The sequence below is a fragment of the Muscardinus avellanarius genome (genome assembly GCF_963383645.1).
Source record: "Muscardinus avellanarius genome assembly, chromosome: X".
Taxonomy (NCBI): Eukaryota; Metazoa; Chordata; class Mammalia; order Rodentia; family Gliridae; genus Muscardinus; species Muscardinus avellanarius.
Window position 1 is genome coordinate 117,328,579 of NC_137792.1, and position 18,974 is coordinate 117,347,552.

Consider the following 18,974-nt stretch of genomic DNA (forward strand, 5'->3'; position numbering starts at 1 on the left):
TTTAGTATATGTTAATAAATCCAAAATGTAAAAATACAATTTGCAACACTGATATGAAAAGGCATGTGGAGGGGCATAAAAGTATATAGTATTTGCATACAATTGAAGTTAAATTGTTAGTATCTTAAATACATTATTGTAACTTTGTTTTTTGTAAGCACCATGGCAACTACAAAAAAACTATATAATATACACAAAAGAAAATGAGAAAGAAACCAAAGTATGTCACCCAAAACATCAACAAAACACAAAGAGATAGCAATTAAGAAAATGAATGAAAAAACCTACAACAGACAGAAAACAAGAAAGGGGTAATGGCAACTCTTTCCCTATCAATAATTACCTTAACATAAATAGATTAACTCTCCAGTCAAAATATATATAGGCTGATTGGATTTTTAAAATTTTCCAACTATGTGCTGCCCATAAGAGATTTATTTTAATTATTTTTTTTTTTTTGGTGGTGGTGGTACTGGGGTTCCTGGAAGCCATTCTACCACCGGGCTACACTCCAAGACCTATTTTATATATTTTTTAAATTTGGAAACAGGGTCTCTTAAGCCAGGAAGGCTGGCTTCAAACCTTGTGTTATCCTCCTATCTCTGCCTCCCAAGCGTGGGGATTACAAGTGTGTGCCACCACGCCCTGGCTTATTTTAAATTTAATAGCACACCTAGGGTGAAGATAAAAGGATTCAAGTGATATTACTATACAAATAGTAACCAAAAGAGATTTGAGTGGCAATACATAAAAACAGAATAGACTTTAAGACAAAATCTCTTAAGAGACAAAGAGAAGATTATATAATTATGAAAGTATTAATTCATCATGAAGATATAACAATTATAAATATGTATGCAGAAAATATCAGAGCACACAAATATGGAAAGCAAACATTAACAGATCAAAATTGATAGGAGTACAATAGGTGTAGAGTACTTTAATACTCCAGATTATGAAAGATCCATAAAAAAAATAATGTTGTTCACAATAATATGAACAACACTTATAGACCACATAGATGTGACAGACATATAGAGAACATTTGATCCAACAGGACTGAAACTCCCATTATTCCTAAGTACACATGGAATATTACTCCTTTTCAATTTTTTGGAAGAGTGTGATAGTTTAAATATGTCTCCCACATGTATTTGAGTGGAATGTTCTCTATATGTCTATTAAGTCCATTTGGTCTATAATGTTGTTCAAATTATTGTGAACAGTGTTGCCTTTTATTTATCTTCTGGCTTGATTTTTTATCCAGACATGTCATATTTTATGTCACAAGACAAGTTTTTACAAATTAAAAAGATTGAAAACATACCAAGTCTATTTTCAAACCATAAGAGAATGAAACAAATTAATGGCTGAAAGAAAGCTAGAAAATTTATAAATATGTAAAAATAAACCAAGATACTCATGTAATGTAAATAGGTAAAAAATAAATCAAAAGAAAATTAGAAAAGGAAAGTATATTGAGGCTAATGAAAATTAAAATATAACATAATAAAAGTTATAGTATGTAGCAAAAGCAGTAGTAAAGGGAAGTTTATACTACTTAATGCCTACATTATAAAAGAAGAAATGTCCTGTATAAACAACCTTTACCTACAGAAATTAAGTAAATAAAAAACTTAAGCTCAAAGTTAGAAAATAAAAGAAAATAAGATTATAATATAAATAAATGAAATACAGAATAGGACACCAATAGAAAAAAAAGGATGAAAACAAGGCTTGGGTTTTTGTAAAACAAACAATAAAATGTATAAATGTTTAGTTATATTAGCTAAGAGAATGTATGTATATAAATGAAATAAGAAATATTAAAACTGATGGAATAAAAGTGATAGAAATTATAAAGGACTACTATAAATAATTATACACCAAAAACAAATGAATAGCCTAAAGGAAATGAATCAATTTTTATGAACATACAATCTCCCAATACTTAATCATGAGTAGAAAAGTCTGAAAAGATCTACAAATTCTAAGAAGCTAGACTGAGAAATCAAAATGTTAAAGAAAAGCCCAGGATATGAAAATTTTCATTTGCAAATTCTGCCATTTAATGAAAAAACTATATTAATTATTCTTGAACTATTTGTCTTATTCTAGTTTGTGTTGTTATAACAAAATACCAAAGATTGGGTAATTTGTAAAGAAAAAAAATACGTCTTACAACTCTGGAGGCTGTGAAGTCTAGTATCAATGTGCCAGAATCGTGTAAGACTCACAACCAAATACATGGTGGAAGGCCAAAATGCAAGGGAATGTGGGAGAGAAAGAGCAAAAATAGGAGCCAAACACATGTACAATACAGGCACTCTTGCAGTAATTCACCCATCAAGGTAGCAATCTCTTTAAAAGGACAGAGCTTTATTGATCTTTATTGATCACTTCTTACTAGGCCATGTCTTCCAACTCCATTGTATCAGTGATTACGTTTTTAACACAAAAATGTTAGGAGGCACATTAAAACCATAGCACTCTTTCCCCCCAAAAAAATTGAAGGAGAAGGAATATTTTCACATTTATTTTATGATACCAGCCACAAAATAAAACCCTGCAAGTAAAGAAAAGGACAATATCCTTGGTGAATATTGTCTCAGTCGACATTGTCAATAGTATAAAAGATCAGCCATACAGCTTTGAGGAAGGAATATTGATTTTCTCATAGTTTTTTTCAGACAACTTAAGTTCAGTTCATGTGAGGCCAGAGTCTAAAACTCAAGGTATGGTGTCAGGAAGCAGAGAAAGAGAGAGAGTAAAGATTCTGTTCTCACATCATGGAGGCTGGAAACAAGAGATAGCCAACAAGCAAGCAAAGAAATTCAAACACAAAAATACAGTCCCCAAGTTTACTACCCCTAAGAAACCACCTTCTCCAACCACACCCTACCTGACTAGGTTACCATCCACCAAATCCATCTATATGGATTTATTTTCCAATGAGATTACAACCCTCGTGATTTAATTACATCAACTCCGAACACTAATATGTGTGTTCCTGAAGGAATATTCTATATCTAACCATAACCACACCTGGCCTATGAAGACCCTATTTCCATTTCAGAATACAAAATGTATTTTGTCTATCTCCAAGATGTACATAGTCTTAATAATTCCATCATTTCTTAAAAGTCCCAAAGTCCAAAAACTCTTCTCGGACTCAAGGTGAGCTCTTGGCTGTGAGGTCCTGTAAATTAAAATAAAAAAAAATTAAAATTAAAGATCAAGCTATATGTATCCAATGTGCAATGGCACAGAGTAAATATTTATATTCCAAAAAGGGAGGAATAACCCATAGAAAGAAGAAATGGAACAAAAACTGGATTGACATTCAGCAGGGCAACCATTTAATTCTGTAGTTCCATTCTGGTATCTAAGGCACATAGGAGTCCTATATGATGTCCAAGGAACTTTTGCAACCCTTATCTTGTGATCTGGTTGATTGTAATGGACAACATACTGTCTCTTCCAGCCTGGCTCAATGGCTCACAGCTCATTTCACATTTCTGGCATTTATAAATTGCAGGGTTTTTCTTACAGCCTTGACTTTACCAACCCCTCTTCACAAATTGCCCTATTTGGGCCTGCTTTTAGGGATTCCTTTGAAATCTGGGGATTGGAGGCACCATGACACCTTTTTTTTTCCAGAAAATCAAGCATTACATGACCACTGAAACTAACTGCCAGCAAGAAGGATAGTCACACCCTTTCTAATCACTGTCACTAGGCCCTCTTCAATCACAGCTATTCTTGAGCCTACCACTGACTTGGCTTCATGGCTACTGTTTAGTATGTTTCAGTTCTGACAGATGACAAGACTTTTTCAATCATAGCCCCCACCTCACAGGGGGCCCTTGCTTCCATGATTCTGGTCTTGAGATTGAACTGCCCTGAAAACATTATTTTCTTTATTCCTATGCAAAACATTAGACCCCCCCACCTTTAGGCATTTTACTTTCTTCCACAGCATCATCTCTCTGGGCTCCAGCTTTACACATGCCTCTCTAGTCAAACTGAAAATCTATAAAGTCTCTCAGTTTTGTTTTCCACTCCCAAAATTTGGTGTACAAATAGCTGAATGCAGACAACAATATTCATAATCCAATTTGAATATTTTGCTCTTTTGAAGATTTCCTCTGCCATTTTAATCACATCATCTTTAAATTTGGTCTCACACAAAATTTCAGGTAAAGGGAAAAAGCCTATAAATTATTTGCCAGAATATAAACACATATGGCCTTTGCTCCATTTTTCTATAAAGTCCTTTGCCCTCCAAATTCTTCTGAGCACTGTCACTACCATCTACCTTTCTATTAACAGTCTGGCCTTTCCAACTTCCTCTCACAAACCAGTTCCAAAGACTCACAATTCACATGGTCAGGCTTAGAAACAGCAGTGATCCCCACCATTGTTACTGCTATAATCAAAAAGACTGACCACACAGCTTTGAGGAAGGAAGATTTATTTAATCACTATTTTATTGGACAATTAAGTTTCAGTCCATATGAGGCTGCAGTCTATAGATCTCAGGGCATGATGGTGAGGGAAGCAGAGAAAGTGAGGGAAAGAGAAAGAACTCTGTTCTCACATCATGGATGCCAGAAGCAAGAGAGAGACAGCCAGCAAACAAGGGAATTCAAACACAAAAGTGCAGTCCTCAATCTACACTCCCAGAGTTTCCACGCAATTTATCCATCTGCAATTGCCAAGGTTACCACCCAGTAAATTCATTAACATGGATTTATCCACTGATAAAATTACAACACTCATAATTTAATTTACATCAACTAAACATTAACACATGAGCTATTCAGAGTATGTTCTATATCTAACCATAACAAATACAGAGTTTAAAAATACTCAACAAAATGCTACCAAAACAAAGTCAACAGCACATTAAAAAGATCATTTACCATGATAAAGTATGGTTTATTGCTACTGAATAATGCAAGTTTTGTTCATCATATTAAGATTATTTGATGAGATATACCATGTTAACACAATGAAGGATAAAAATTACATGATAATATCAGTGGAAGAAGAAAAATCATTTGACAAAATCTGCACCATTTGTGATAAAACAACATAACTGAAATGGAGATTGCTCTAAAAAATTAATGCCATATATGAAAAGCTACAGCTAATGTCACACACAATGGTCAAAAGCTGAAATCTTTTCCTCTAAAATCAGGAATAGAAGCAAACTTTCCCACTCTTGTCATTTATATTCCTTGTAGCACTAGAAGTTCTAGTCTGTGCACTTAAAAAAGAAAAAGAGACAAAAATTCAATCAAGAAAGAAAAAGTAAGCTGGATGTTGTGGTGCACACTTGTAATCCCAGCATTTGGGAGGCTGAGACAGGAGGATCTCAGTTCGAGAACAGCCCCAGCTACTTAGAGAGGCCCTTTGCAACTCAGTGAGACCATGTTTCAAAAATAAAGAATAAAAATAGGGCTGAGGTATAGCTCGGAGGTAGAATGCCCCTGGGTTCCATCCCCAGTACTGCAAAAAAAAAAAAAAAGAGAAAGAAAGAAAGAAAGAAAGAAAGAAAGAAAGAAAGAAAGAAAAAGTAAAATTATCTGTATATGTACGATGCTAGAATCTTATGAGTAGAACGTGTTGAGATGCCACACTGCTGCACACTAAAGGTAAAGATACCACGTGGAAGCCAAAGTCACACTTTCCTTGTGGCCCTTCCAACCAGCTGGGTCCCTCAGATGAGAGCTGCACTTAGGCCAGCACCAGCAGCTCAGCCAGCAGCAGCAGCCCCACCATCTGCAGTTGGATCACCTGTGGCTGCAGCCCAACAGCCAGGTCTAATGGCCCAGATGGCAACCACTGCAGCTGGTGTGGCCATGGACTCTGCTGTCAGACACATGCTGGGCCATGCCATCACTGGGGGCTTTAGTGAAGGAGGTAGCAGTGAGCCTGCCAGACCTGACATCACTTACCAAGAGCCTCAGCTGGCACAGCAGCAGCAGCAAAAGTCTGGTAGCCCTTGCTTTTTTGAGATAAAACAATTTTTAGAGTGTGCCCAGAAGCAGAGTGCCATGAAGCTCTGAGGGTTTCAATGAAGTGCTGAAACAGTGCAGAATGGCAAATGGATTACTCTAATCAAGAAGTTCAAATCAAAGGAACAGAAAATCGGCTCTGACCAAGTTACTTTAGCATGAAAACATAATTGGTAATGAAGTGTAATATATAAAACCATAAATTAAGTCTCTCAGTATTAATAGCTTCACTGCTTCAGAATGTCAGTGGAGGAGGATATTCTAACTATAGAAGTTCACTGAGTTGGCATAGAATTTGGGACTGGGTAAATGTTTGTGTGGCCTCTTTAAATTATCTATTGTGATATTCTTTGTGAGTTTATTAGAACAAAGTGGTTTTCTTAAAAAAAAAAGAAGGAAGTCTTAAATATATAACAAAAACTCTTCAGAAAATTTAAATGATTTTATTTAATCAAAGTATATTCAGCAAACTTGCAGAATTTTATTATTTTGGATAAATACCCAACAGTTGGATTGTTGGATAATACGGTAGTTCTTAAGAATTTTTCACAACAAATATGAAGACAAAAAGAAAAATCACCAGCCAACCTATAAAGTATATGCAAATATTATAACAAAATATTTATGAACTAATTTTATTGTACAAAAATAATAATATAACATGTACAAATTAATTTTATCCAAGGAATGTAATATCAGTTTAATGTTCAGAAATCTCTGATACCAGACTAAAAGAGAAAAAAGTGATTATGTAACAAAAGTAATTTTGATAATTATCAATTTTCTTTCATGATAAAGTCTTTTAATAAAACTAACTAAAGACAACTTCATCAATGTTTTCTTTCTTTTTAATTAGTAAAACCTACTATAAAATCATATTGATGATTTGTTGAATGCTTTCAATTTGAGATAGAGAATAAGACAAAAACATTATGCTGGAGGTTCTAGTCAATACAATAAGTCAATAAAATAATTTATCTGAGAAAATATAATAATGTGAATTGGATAAACATGGTATAGAAGAGTTAAAAAGTAAAATGTGAACACTGAGGAAACAAGACAGTACCTACAGCTTTCAATTTGAGATAGAGAATAAGACAAAAACATTATGCTGGAGGTTCTAGTCAATACAATAAGTCAATAAAATAATTTATCTGAGAAAATATAATAATGTGAATTGGATAAACATGGTATAGAAGAGTTAAAAAGTAAAATGTGAACACTGAGGAAACAAGACAGTACCTTCAGGAACAGATAATAGCCTTTAGATGGGAGAGAATGGGAAGAGTTTAGGATTATCAAAACCTAGAAGCCTGGAAGAAAAGCCTTGAGAAACTTGGACACAATTTTCTGAGGGGTCCTGCCTGGTGAGTGGTGGTATTCAGAAGCCTAGAGATATTTCATGAAGTTGGGACTTAGATAACTGAAGATGAGCTAAAGACTGAGATTTATGCTATTAGCTTTTATGGAAGAACAATGAGACTCATTCTAGGAGTGTGGAAAAATGCTTGATTAGTTGAAATGCTTGAATAGTTGGCGCCAACTATTACTGAAACCAAATGTTACTGCTGGGGTGTTGGAGTGATACTAACATGGACAGGATTTGATGAGGAATAACCAAGTTCCTTCTCTCCTTTTACAATCTTAAAACACCCCTTAGTGCTCACTTTTGGAGAAATATAATGCAGAACCGGCTTGCAAAGGAAAAACATGCGGTGCAGAACTTCAACCCTGGCACCACAAGCAGAATACAGAAGTTTACATTTAAGCAGAGATATAGTTTAAAAGCTGGCACAAAACTAATATGTAGAAAGATGATAATTTATTTTTTTATTATAATGACTATAATATTTCAGCAATACTCATTTATTGTTCATATTACATGAGAGATGTGAGTTGGTTGCCTAGCTTTGCTTGGCTTCATAATTCTTTTTCTTAGTCCAATGTGAAATACCAATGCCATCTTAAATATACTCTTTCTCATATAGAGAACACATGGATTTAGTAAACAAACAAATAATAGTTAAAGCCTATGTTCAAATAATGCATGCATAATATTGATTTCCATGCTGCACAGGCAAGCCATGTGACAGTGTTCTGTGCTGTATAATCCTATAGTACTACAGTGAATAGTCAGAAAAAGTAATCCAGTATTCAACATTTTATGTATCAGTGTATGTATCTATGTATGTATGTATATATGTATGTATGTATTGTGGAATTGAACTCAAAGTCATTCTATCTCCAAGCTATATCCCCAGCCCTATTTTTTATTCTTTTTTTTTTGTTGTTGGTACTGGGGTTCCTGGAAACCCTTCTACCTCCAGACTACACTCCCAGACCTATTTTATAGTTTTATTTGGAAAAAGGTTCTCTTAAGCCAGCAAGGCTGGCTTTGAACCTGCTCGATCCTCCTGCCTCTGCCTCCCAAGTGTGGGGATTACAAGCGTGTGCCACCATGCCCAGCTTTTTTATTCTATTTTAAAAAAAGGGTCTCACTAAGTTGAGGAGGGCCTAACGAAGTAGATGAGGCTGGCTGGGAACCCGCAATCCTCCTGTCTCACTCCCAAGTACTGGAATGACAAGTGTGTGCCACCACACTCGGCTTAAACATATTTAAAAGAAATAAATAAAACTGTTATTTCTAGTTGTATGCTTGTGCTCATAGATAATCTAACTGAATATGTATGAAGAACATTAACATTTAAAAAGTTTATCAAAGAAAATGGAAACAAAACAAGTTGCAAAAATCAATTGAAATTAATTGTATTTCTATACAAGAGCAACAAATATTTATAGAATATTTGTGAGTAACTACACAAAAAATGAATAAGATTTCTATGAAAAATATGAAACTTTATTAACAGAAAAATTTAAAGACTTTAATATATAACAATATACCATTATAATATCCCATATAGTTAAAAGGTAAAATTTGATGAAATCCTAATAATACCCAGTGAGATTTTTGTAAAAAATTTTGATAATTCTAAAATTTATATAGGAAAACAAAAGGCTAGGAATAGGCTTGACAGTTTTAGAAAAATCATACTGGAACAAATTTATTTATAAAATTGTAGAAATAAAAACTGCATTTGTAAAAATATATAAGTACACCAATGAGACAAATTTGAGAACTTTGAAACAGACAAATGCATATAGGATACTTTGATTTATACACTGCTAGGAATGCAAGTCAATACTGTCAATAAAAATGATGAAATTACCACTTTTTCCTATAGGAAAATCAAAATTGTAATCCTACCTCAAATAATTAGCAAAATATACTCTAAGAATATTACAGTCTTGTGTGTGAAATAAACTTATAAAGCTTCCAGTTAATAAGAGAATATTTTATTCTATCAGAACAAGAAAATATTTTAATACATGAAAACTATTTACCATAAGAAGAAAGATTAATACATTTGACTTTTAAAGTTCAGTCTATTTCGATTAAATGACATATTAAGAGGATAAAAAGGTAACATAGATAACATTAAGTGAGAATAGCCAGTCGCAGAAAGTGAAAGGTCATATGATTTCTCTCATAGGTGTAAACTAATGGAAGAAAAACCCAAGTGGAGTGGAGGCGGGGGTTGGTCTAAGGAAAGGTGGAGGGTAGAGAGAGAGAATCGATGAAGGAATTACTTTCATTGACAGTATGTATATATGCGAGTATACCAATGTTGATCTCTTTATCCTATATGAGGAAGGAGGAGAAATCGGGAGGGAGACGGGGGAAAACCCACCAAGTGCTGTGTGCATGCATGTCACTATTACTATGAACTGCATTATGGGGTGAGACTAAAATGCACCAATAAAAGAGTAAAACAAAAGTAAAGCATAAAATAAAAGAGTTGAAAAATAAATCCTACAAAAGGATCCTTTTCAGAACAAAAACACAATTGCTATAAAGTTTGAAAAATAAGGAAAATCAATAAATATGTGCAAATGACTTAATGAAAACTTCAAATTGAATAAATCTATTCAACCATCCAATATACTAAATGTGTTTAGCTTTCCTTGTTAGAAATTGTTATTTCAAATTAAAATCATTAGATGTTATACACATCCATTTCATTGGATAAAATTTTATACTATGAAAATATTAAATGTTGGAAATAATATGGAACAGTGAGAAATCTCAAACCCTGAATGGGTGTTGGAGTGAGGGGGTTTTGAATTGGCACAACTGTTTTGGAAAATAATTTGGAATAATCTAGTAAAATTGGAGATATCTATAGCTCAACAACTTTAGTTCTAGATAGATATGCCTAATACAAATATGAGCTTAGATATGCTTCATAGAAATATGAATATATATATGCAAGAATGCTCAGAGCATTCCTCATAGCCAAAATTATAAACAAAAATGTCCATCAATGATATAAATACATAAATAAAATATAGTATATTCACACAGTGAAATGCTATACAGCAATGCTGATGAATTTCTACAACTAATACACCAGTGTGAATAAAACTCAGTCATATTATGTTGAGTATAAGCAACTAAGTACAAATATAACAAATATATGATTCCATTTACATAATATTCAAAACAGGTAAAATTAAATTATGAAAAATCACAGTTATTTAGGGAGCACACTTGAATAGAAAAACTTAGAAGCAAATCAAAGAAATCAGAAGGGTGATCATGCTTAATTAGAAAAAGGGCTACATACAAGACAGGCTACACAGAACTTTTAGGGTACTAACAATGCTTTATTTTTTTAATAGACACAATATTTTTACATATTTATAAGACATCATGTGCTATTTTGATACATGTATCTATTTGTTATGTCCAAAACAGGATAGACACATCTATTTCCTTTAACATTTATCAGTTCTTTGTGGTGAAAATATTCAAAATCCTGTCTTCTAGCATTAAAAATATATACAAACATTGTCATTACTCATAATCACCCCATCGTGTAGTAGAATACCATAATTTATTTCTCCTACTGAATTGTAATTTTGTAACAATTAATCAATATTTCTTCATTTTTCTTCCTCATTACTCTCCTCAGCCTGCCTCTCATAACCACTATTCTATTTTCAACTTCTGTGAGACCAAGCTTTTTAGATTCCACATATGAGTGAGATCATAGGGTATTTGCCTTTGGACTTGGTTCATTATTGTTGACATAAGGTATTCCAATTTCATTTATGTTGCCTGAAATGATAAGATCTCATTCTTTCAATGGGTTAATGATATTCCAGTGTATGTATATACCAAGTATACCAAGTTTCCTTCATCCATTCATCCATTAGCATACATCTAAATAGATTCTATTTTTGTTCATTGTGAACAGTGTTGCAAATAAACATGGAAGTTCAGATATCTATGACATACCGCTAGGCAGTAAAAATTCTGGATCCTATCGTAGTTTTATTGCTAGTTTATTTTAAGAATTATCATACTGTTCTCTATGATGGCTACAACTAATTTACATGCTGGTTAATAGTGTACCAGATTTGTCCTTTCTCCACCTTCTCACCAGAACTTGGGTTTTGGCTTTATTAAAATCATTTTTTTAGAGGTGAGATAGTATCTCATTGTGGCTTTGACTTGCATTCCCCAAATAATTTGTGATTTTGAGCATTTTTATATAACTGTTGGCAATTTTTATTCTATTTCATTTTTGACATGTGGAATTATATGAAGATGCTTTATAATTTTAGTTGTATATTTATATTTTTATGTGGCATGTAAGATATACTTCACAATAAGTTGTAGAGACAAATTCTCTGATTAGTCAAACTAGATTTTACAAAGTCAGTAATCAGAATATCAGGTCCCAACCTGGGCTGTAAAGTCTTGGGCACATCTTTTAACTTTCTGAGCTTCCACTTTCCCATCTGTAAAATGGAGATACTTATATTCGTTCTCTCCAAAATGTCAAATGAGATCTTGGATATGAATTCACATCACAGACTGTAAAGAAAAACTTAAGTTGGCTCGCATTATACTCAGTTTTAATGAGCCTACAGAAGGTTAAAAAATGGGGGAAAATGAGGTCAAGGCTACTACAGGCAGGTATATTTAGCTATGAAAGTTTTTTAAAAGGAAAAATCAGGTAAAAATCTAGTAAAGCACAGCTTGGAACAATTTAGGGAATGGAACAAATGTGGAAATTAATCCCTCATTAGCCCAAGGGCATCACCACGAGAGGGCAGAGCACTGAGAAGAGAATTCTTTGTGATTATCCAAGATTAAGAAACATATCAGTTATATTCACTACAATATGCTGAAAGAACCAAAGAATGGAATATGAATGTTCCCATCAAAGTGGGTAAATTTATAGGTCTTTTGCCATTTAGAGATAAAATTGTTATCTGTCAAATGCATGCTTACATAAAAGTTTTTATTATGTAAAAGTTATTTTTACATAATAAAAGTTTATTTTATTATGTAAAAGTTATTTTTATAATAACTGATTCTTACTGAATGATCTACCAGGTAACAGGCACAGATCTAGAAACTGCCAAAATACTTTTTTGTTTTTATTTGTATGATAATCCAGTAAACTGTGTCCTTTAAATACAGTTTTCCTAAAGAAGAAACAATGGTTTAGAGTTCCAATGGTGTTCCCTTTAACCTATGGCGAAGGAGGATAATATTTGAACTCAAATATGAATCAGTATAACTCGTAGGCTCCTTTTACATATCATGAAAACTAAATATAATTCATTAAATATGTTTGTTAACATCGTGGAGTAGATTATTACTGGGGCAGCAGGAGCCAGGTGTTTTCCTTACTGTCCTTAAAATCTATACAACAATATGACCTCACAAACTTTTTATTAGCCATAGTAAAGCTTTCACTTGTTAAACCATTGACTGACCATTGCTTGTTTTGATACTTGTAGATATGTTGTTATGATTTTATGTATATCAAACCAGGCACTCTCTCTGGGTAAGTTATCCTAGCTCATCATCTCCATAGGCGTATCAATCAGCACTTACAAACACTTGTACATATTTCTAGTTTTTTGTAAAACCACTTGAAATTGTATTGGGATAAAGTTTCAGACTGCTTTACAAACTATTTTTGAGATATTTGAATAATATAACAGACTAAATTTTTTTTTATGTCTTAATACTGCTGATTCTAAACAGTGACTATGAAAAACAATGCAGTTTGATGGGACCTATATCTGTCACTTAAGACATCTCCAAAGATAAAATTCTGAATGCATCTTAAAAAGTTATAATTGAGCCGGGCGTGGTGGCGCACGCTTGTAATCCCCGCTCTTGGGAGGCTGAGACAGGAGGATCGCGCAGGTTCGAAGCCAGCCTCAGCTGGCTTAAGAGACCCTGTTTCCAAATAAAATATAAAATAGGTCTGGGAGTGTAGCCCGGAGGTAGAAGGCCCCTGGGTTCCATCCCCAGTACCACCAAAAAAAAAAGTTATAATTGGATGAAAAAAATGTCTTAATCTGAGAATAATTTCAAAACAAGTTATTGTGTGTGTGTGTGTGTGTGTGTGTGTGTGTGTGTGTGTGTGGTACTGGGGTTCCTGGAAACCCTTCTCCGGGCTACACTCCCAGACCTATTTTTATACTTTTTTTAAATTTGGAAACAGGGTCTCTTAAACCAGCGCGGCTGGCTTCGAACTTGCGCTATCGTCCTGTCTCCGTCTCCCAAGCGCGGGGATTACAAGCATGCGCCAACACCAAGGTGCAAAACAAATTATTTTTTAGAACCTGTGCACTAAATATCTGAAAAGTCACCTGGTCTAATCCTGACCCACTCACCCTTATTTCTCTTTATGCTTCACTCATTTTCTACTGTAGTATCTTGACTAGCAGATGCAGTGGTTCCTAAAGATTTACATTTAAGTGCTAGTTTGGCAATATTCTTATTGCATAACATTGTTGTTGATTAACTATATAAAATTATAATTCTACAACTTCAGCATTTCTTATTTTTAACTATGAGACAGCCAACTTATAGATAACAACTATCTCTACAAGAATGAAAAACTAGACTCCAATAGACTTATCATTGATTCCCAATACAATTCCCAAGTAGATTATTAAAAAAATTTTCTATAGCCCTGAATAAATCATGAGGTATTCATTAGGATCCATCATAGATTCACTAAAAACAAGTCATGATAAGCCAATTTCATTTCTTTTTCAGCCAGTAGTACTAAATGGTAATGTTATAGATGTGGTACTGTATAAACAAATAATTCAAAATGTTATGTCAGGGGCCTGTACTGTATGAACATTTAAAATCTCTTTTGTCTTTGAAACCCTATTGTTTAATTTTGTAGACATAAAGATACAATTTTTACTGGATGATAAGGGGTTCATAATTTGAAATACAATTTGTCCTAAAGAGTATTAACTAATGGATCTTTATAAACTCGATCAAGCATATTAAACAGTGCAACTTAGACTCTGTGTTTTTCATTATACTTTGAAACATTTTTATCAGTGCAGACCAGTATATAGAAGGATTATTATTTTTCCATAATGCAATACTTCCTAGCATCAGTAATAGATGAGGTAGCAGAAACACAATTTGTATGTGTATGTATACATTTGTGTGTGTGTCTCCATGGGCAAAAAATGATCATGAAATGCTTTGTGAATAGATTTGAGTTCAAATATAAATTATACTGTAGTAATAGTATACAAAATAAAAAAGTCATGTTTGTGTCAATTATGGTATTTTCATAAGTATATGTCATGAAATTCTAAAATATTTTGCAATAATTTGTAATGACATAAGAAAATCATAAATATTAAGTTAAAAGGCAGCAAATACAATTATGTATAAAGTAGTATCTCAATTTCATTTATATAGAATATATATATATATATATATATATTTGAAAGCAGAGAAAAATGTAAAAATTTAGGGAAAGTTAAAAAGATTTAACTTTTTTTTAATTTAGGGAAAGTTAAAAAGTTTTCACTTCTATTGTGACAGACTCCCAGTCTTGGCACAGGTAACAAGACTTGTGCGCCAATCCCACTCTGGCCACATTTCTTCTGGAAGGGGTTCCTGGATGAATTTAAGGGGAAAGAAATAGCTTACAAGGGGTGTGGTTCCATTGGATACTCCACAGACCAAGGATAAAATTTGAATTTTGAGAAAGCCCTGAAGAGCCTTTTGTATTAAAGGAAGAGGTTTTCAACAGTGATGACTAGGTTCCAATAGAACTTCCAGAATGCTAAGTAATAAAACAAGATTTAGATGCAAACTAGATGATTACGATGCTAAGTGAGTGGTAGTAGGGACAATGGTCTTAGTAACTTAAAAGTGTGAAGCAATTTTACAACTAAATAATGGATATATATACACATACCTACTGAGCGTGACTATACATCTGCAACTATGATGAACATATACTAATTGGGTATATCATGTAAATCTAATAGCAATCCCATAAGGTGAGTCTCGTGCTACCCTCATTTTCTTAAAGGGAAGTCAGAGTTTAAGAGATAATATAGGATTTACTGCCAAGTAGTAAATAGCAGGTTGAGACACAAGTTCAGCTCAGCTTAACTCAGCTTACTCAATTAACATTATGCAATTCTCTAAAGTCATACACACTTTGGTCCAAAGATTTGCAACAAATAACACAATAATATACATGTCAAATATTTACTGGTAAGAAATGAGCTCTTGTGGATTTCTTGTTTAGATAAATGAAAGATGAAAAGATCTACCTTCTTAAAAACATCATTTGTGTTTATAGTTTTGTTGGACATTCCTGCTTTTAGCTGCAACAGCAAACAATTTTGCTGATCAGAGCCAGTTATTACCCAAAGATGGAATCTAGTTCACATTACAAGCTATGCAGTTGCTCTTACTAAAAATAAAGAATATTTGGCTTTGTCTCATGACTATATCTCTCAATTTGTGGAAATGACAGCCAGTCAATTTGTTGAACATTAAAAGCGTCTTTCAACACTTAATACTGTATATAAATCATTTCATTCCTTGTATGCCCCTCAACTTTTGACAGAGCATTTTACTGTAAACAAATTTTGGGGACATTCTATGATTATTCCCACTTGGAAAATATACTGTTTCCTCTCATGAAACTAGAAGAGAAGGTCTAGGAGAAAGGAAATTATTAAGCATTCTACTGAGTTTTTCCCCCAACAAAAACTAAGATAGAGGTCAATGAATAAGTATGTGCAGACTGGAACTTGAATCCTCTAGGGTGACTGTAGGCTAATTAATAATTAATGCCAGAGCCATGGTGTTTGAAATGCAGATGTGATAACTGGAGGCCTGGCAGAGCTGTTCAGAGGAAGCAGATTTAGATGCTATAGGGAATAGTCACTCCCTTGCCGGCTGGCTCAGAGAGCCAGCCTGGGTGCAAAGCAGGGCCTATGGTTTAGATTATATTCCCCTCAGCTGTTAATTACCTGAACCTACTTTGAAGTTCTTCTCTTTTTATCCTCTGCATGAAAAGAGATTGGTTCAGCCAAGGGAGTTGGAGAAATGATCAAATACATAGGGTGGAGGGAAGGGGGGTGGGAATAGAACTTCAGATATAAGAAGATAACGAAGAAAAACACATAGTAGAACATACAAGAACATACATTATTAGAAAATGTCGAATCCTGATTCATTCTTTCAAGCACATTGTTGCAGTTATTCTAATGAAGTTGGTTTTAAGTAAATGTGTAAATTCTCTCTGAATAGACATAACAAAGAATTTCCATCTATATGGCTACATAAAGTAGAGATTTGACAGGAGGCTACCACAGGTACTTTATAATGTAAGCTTTAATTTAATAAAGTCATTTAAACCTCTTCATATTTGAAGCCAAGTAGTGATAAGGTTAAAATTAATAGAACCAGCCCCAAACTGCTTCTGTATAACAGGTTTGCATTCAAATAATTCATTCTCAGAAGACAAATATAAAGTGCCATTGCTCAATAGGAAAAGTTATGAGGCATTAGAAAATTGTAGAAAGTGGCTGCAATAGAAAGAAATCTGGAAACAAGTGACAATAGGTATAACTGCATTAAAAACATGCTTTGATTTGTTTTTAGGATATGTATGTGTATACATACAAGTTAAAGAAGCATAGCTATTAACAATTTTACAAGTGGATTTTAGCATGCCTTTGTTAAATAGAAATGCCAAGATTTTTCGAGTGGAGGAGGCGGTTGATAAATACTTTTTAAATCCTTTCTTGAGCTACTCCAGATAAAGCTTCTCCCTGAGCCACGTGTTGGTCACATGTGAATAGTGTTCTTTCTTTCAGCACAAGAGTACACAGGGATGAAATAGCCAGTTTTCAGCTATATCTCTGTTTGTATATCTCAGCATAATGATATTGATATCACAATAAAAAATGTGTTCCTACATTGAAATTGACACCTGCGAATGTGTATTGTCTGACTAAGGTGACATCAAATATGCAATAGCCAAATGAGAGTGATCATCACTGGGCTCAGACAGAACTTGTAGAGCTTTGTGCCGTGATCTGGTTTGGGAGGTATATTTTATTTACTGTCCAGTTCTATTTAAAAGGATACTTTTGTGAGAAGAGTCCTTAAAATTTCAAATAGGATAAAATTATAAATTTGTTTATTTGAATCTGATGTTTAAAATGCCAAATGCTTAAAAAATATATGTAGGGCCGAATCATCACAAAATTTAAATTTCCTTAAAAATGATCATATAATTAAAAGTTTTCTATTGAAGGTAAAACATCATGGGGATTCTTACAATTAGCGTTTAACACAGCCTTCCATGTTGTGACTTTCATTCTAAGAAGGAACTTATGCGCATTGACATTAGGATTATCCAAAACTAAAACAAAACAAATCCATCTCCCCACAGTTTCAGCTCTAACTTTCTGACTTACATTGACATAAGGCAATTGGGACAAATGAAAGAAAAACGTTTACTTTCAGGCTCATTTTGTCACCAGACAGCTATTTCTGCAGTGTTATGTTGCTAGAGTCCAGAGTGTAAATGAAAACGTAGTACTTTTTCTAGGCTTCAAACTTTGTATGTTGATTCCTCCTATTTAGAAATGGAAGAAGAAGAGAAGTGCTTCAAAAGTGTAAGAAACAAGCCAGATACAATATTTGAAAAAAATTAACCACTTAAATCAGCATGTAAGATATCCACATCCACAGCCCTCTCCTCCTTGGGCATTCATGATTTTTTATATGTTGTGCGTAGCACTGAATTTTAAAACTCAAACACAGGACGAAACGCATTTATTACAATAGAACATCAGTTCTCTTTCAAGGTTGAGGTCCAATCTTTCGAATTACTGCTCTTCAATACTGAGAGAAACTGCATTTGAGACTTATCACGTTTAGGCTTCATTTATATGTGCGTTTATTTTGTTATAATGCCAGTATGCTAGCAAATAAATTTATTTGTGTATACATTTCTTCTGTTTATATATTTTTTCACACTCCTACCACTTGACCAATCCAGTTTAAGAGGAAAGGTACCTGACAACATGATCTCCAGCTGAATTTCAGCACAAACACACTTTAATGTAGAGAAGTATGAAAAGCAGAGATATAAATTATAAAAGAACACAATGGTTTTGCCACAAACATTAGGTCAAACTTTCTACTTTATTTCAACTTGTATGTTTAACATCCCACTTTCTTCATTCCCACATGACTGTCTCTTCCACTAACAACTGCATAATGTGTATAGGCTTTCTCGATTTTCAAAAGTACATTTCTAAAACTTTTGTTCTGCTCTAGTGGTGCAACCTTTTGCCAATCTCAAGGGAGTATTACCTTTAAAAAATAATGTAAAAATGAACTTTTCTGCATAGCAACCAATCTTTAAGCCATCAGTTCGTGAGGCCTTGTATGATTTGTGTATTCATTTGGAACAAAAAAAAATTCTGCTCCATGTCAACTACATATTAAATATTTTCTCCTGCCGATATATTTTTAATGATATGCCCATATTGTAAAAGAAAATT

At 33.5% G+C, this 18,974-nt stretch overlaps 1 protein-coding gene across 1 annotated transcript; it reads left to right on the forward strand.

Annotated features, from left to right (window-relative positions):
* Nucleotides 1–5,729: 5,729 nt before the first annotated feature.
* Nucleotides 5,730–6,074, forward strand: LOC308279173 (coiled-coil-helix-coiled-coil-helix domain-containing protein 2-like; the record flags this gene model as incomplete). Its single annotated transcript, XM_080719162.1, has 1 exon — nucleotides 5,730–6,074. The coding sequence occupies one exon, from the start codon at nucleotides 5,730–5,732 to the stop codon at nucleotides 6,072–6,074; it is 345 nt and encodes a 114-aa protein (XP_080575288.1).
* Nucleotides 6,075–18,974: the final 12,900 nt, after the last annotated feature.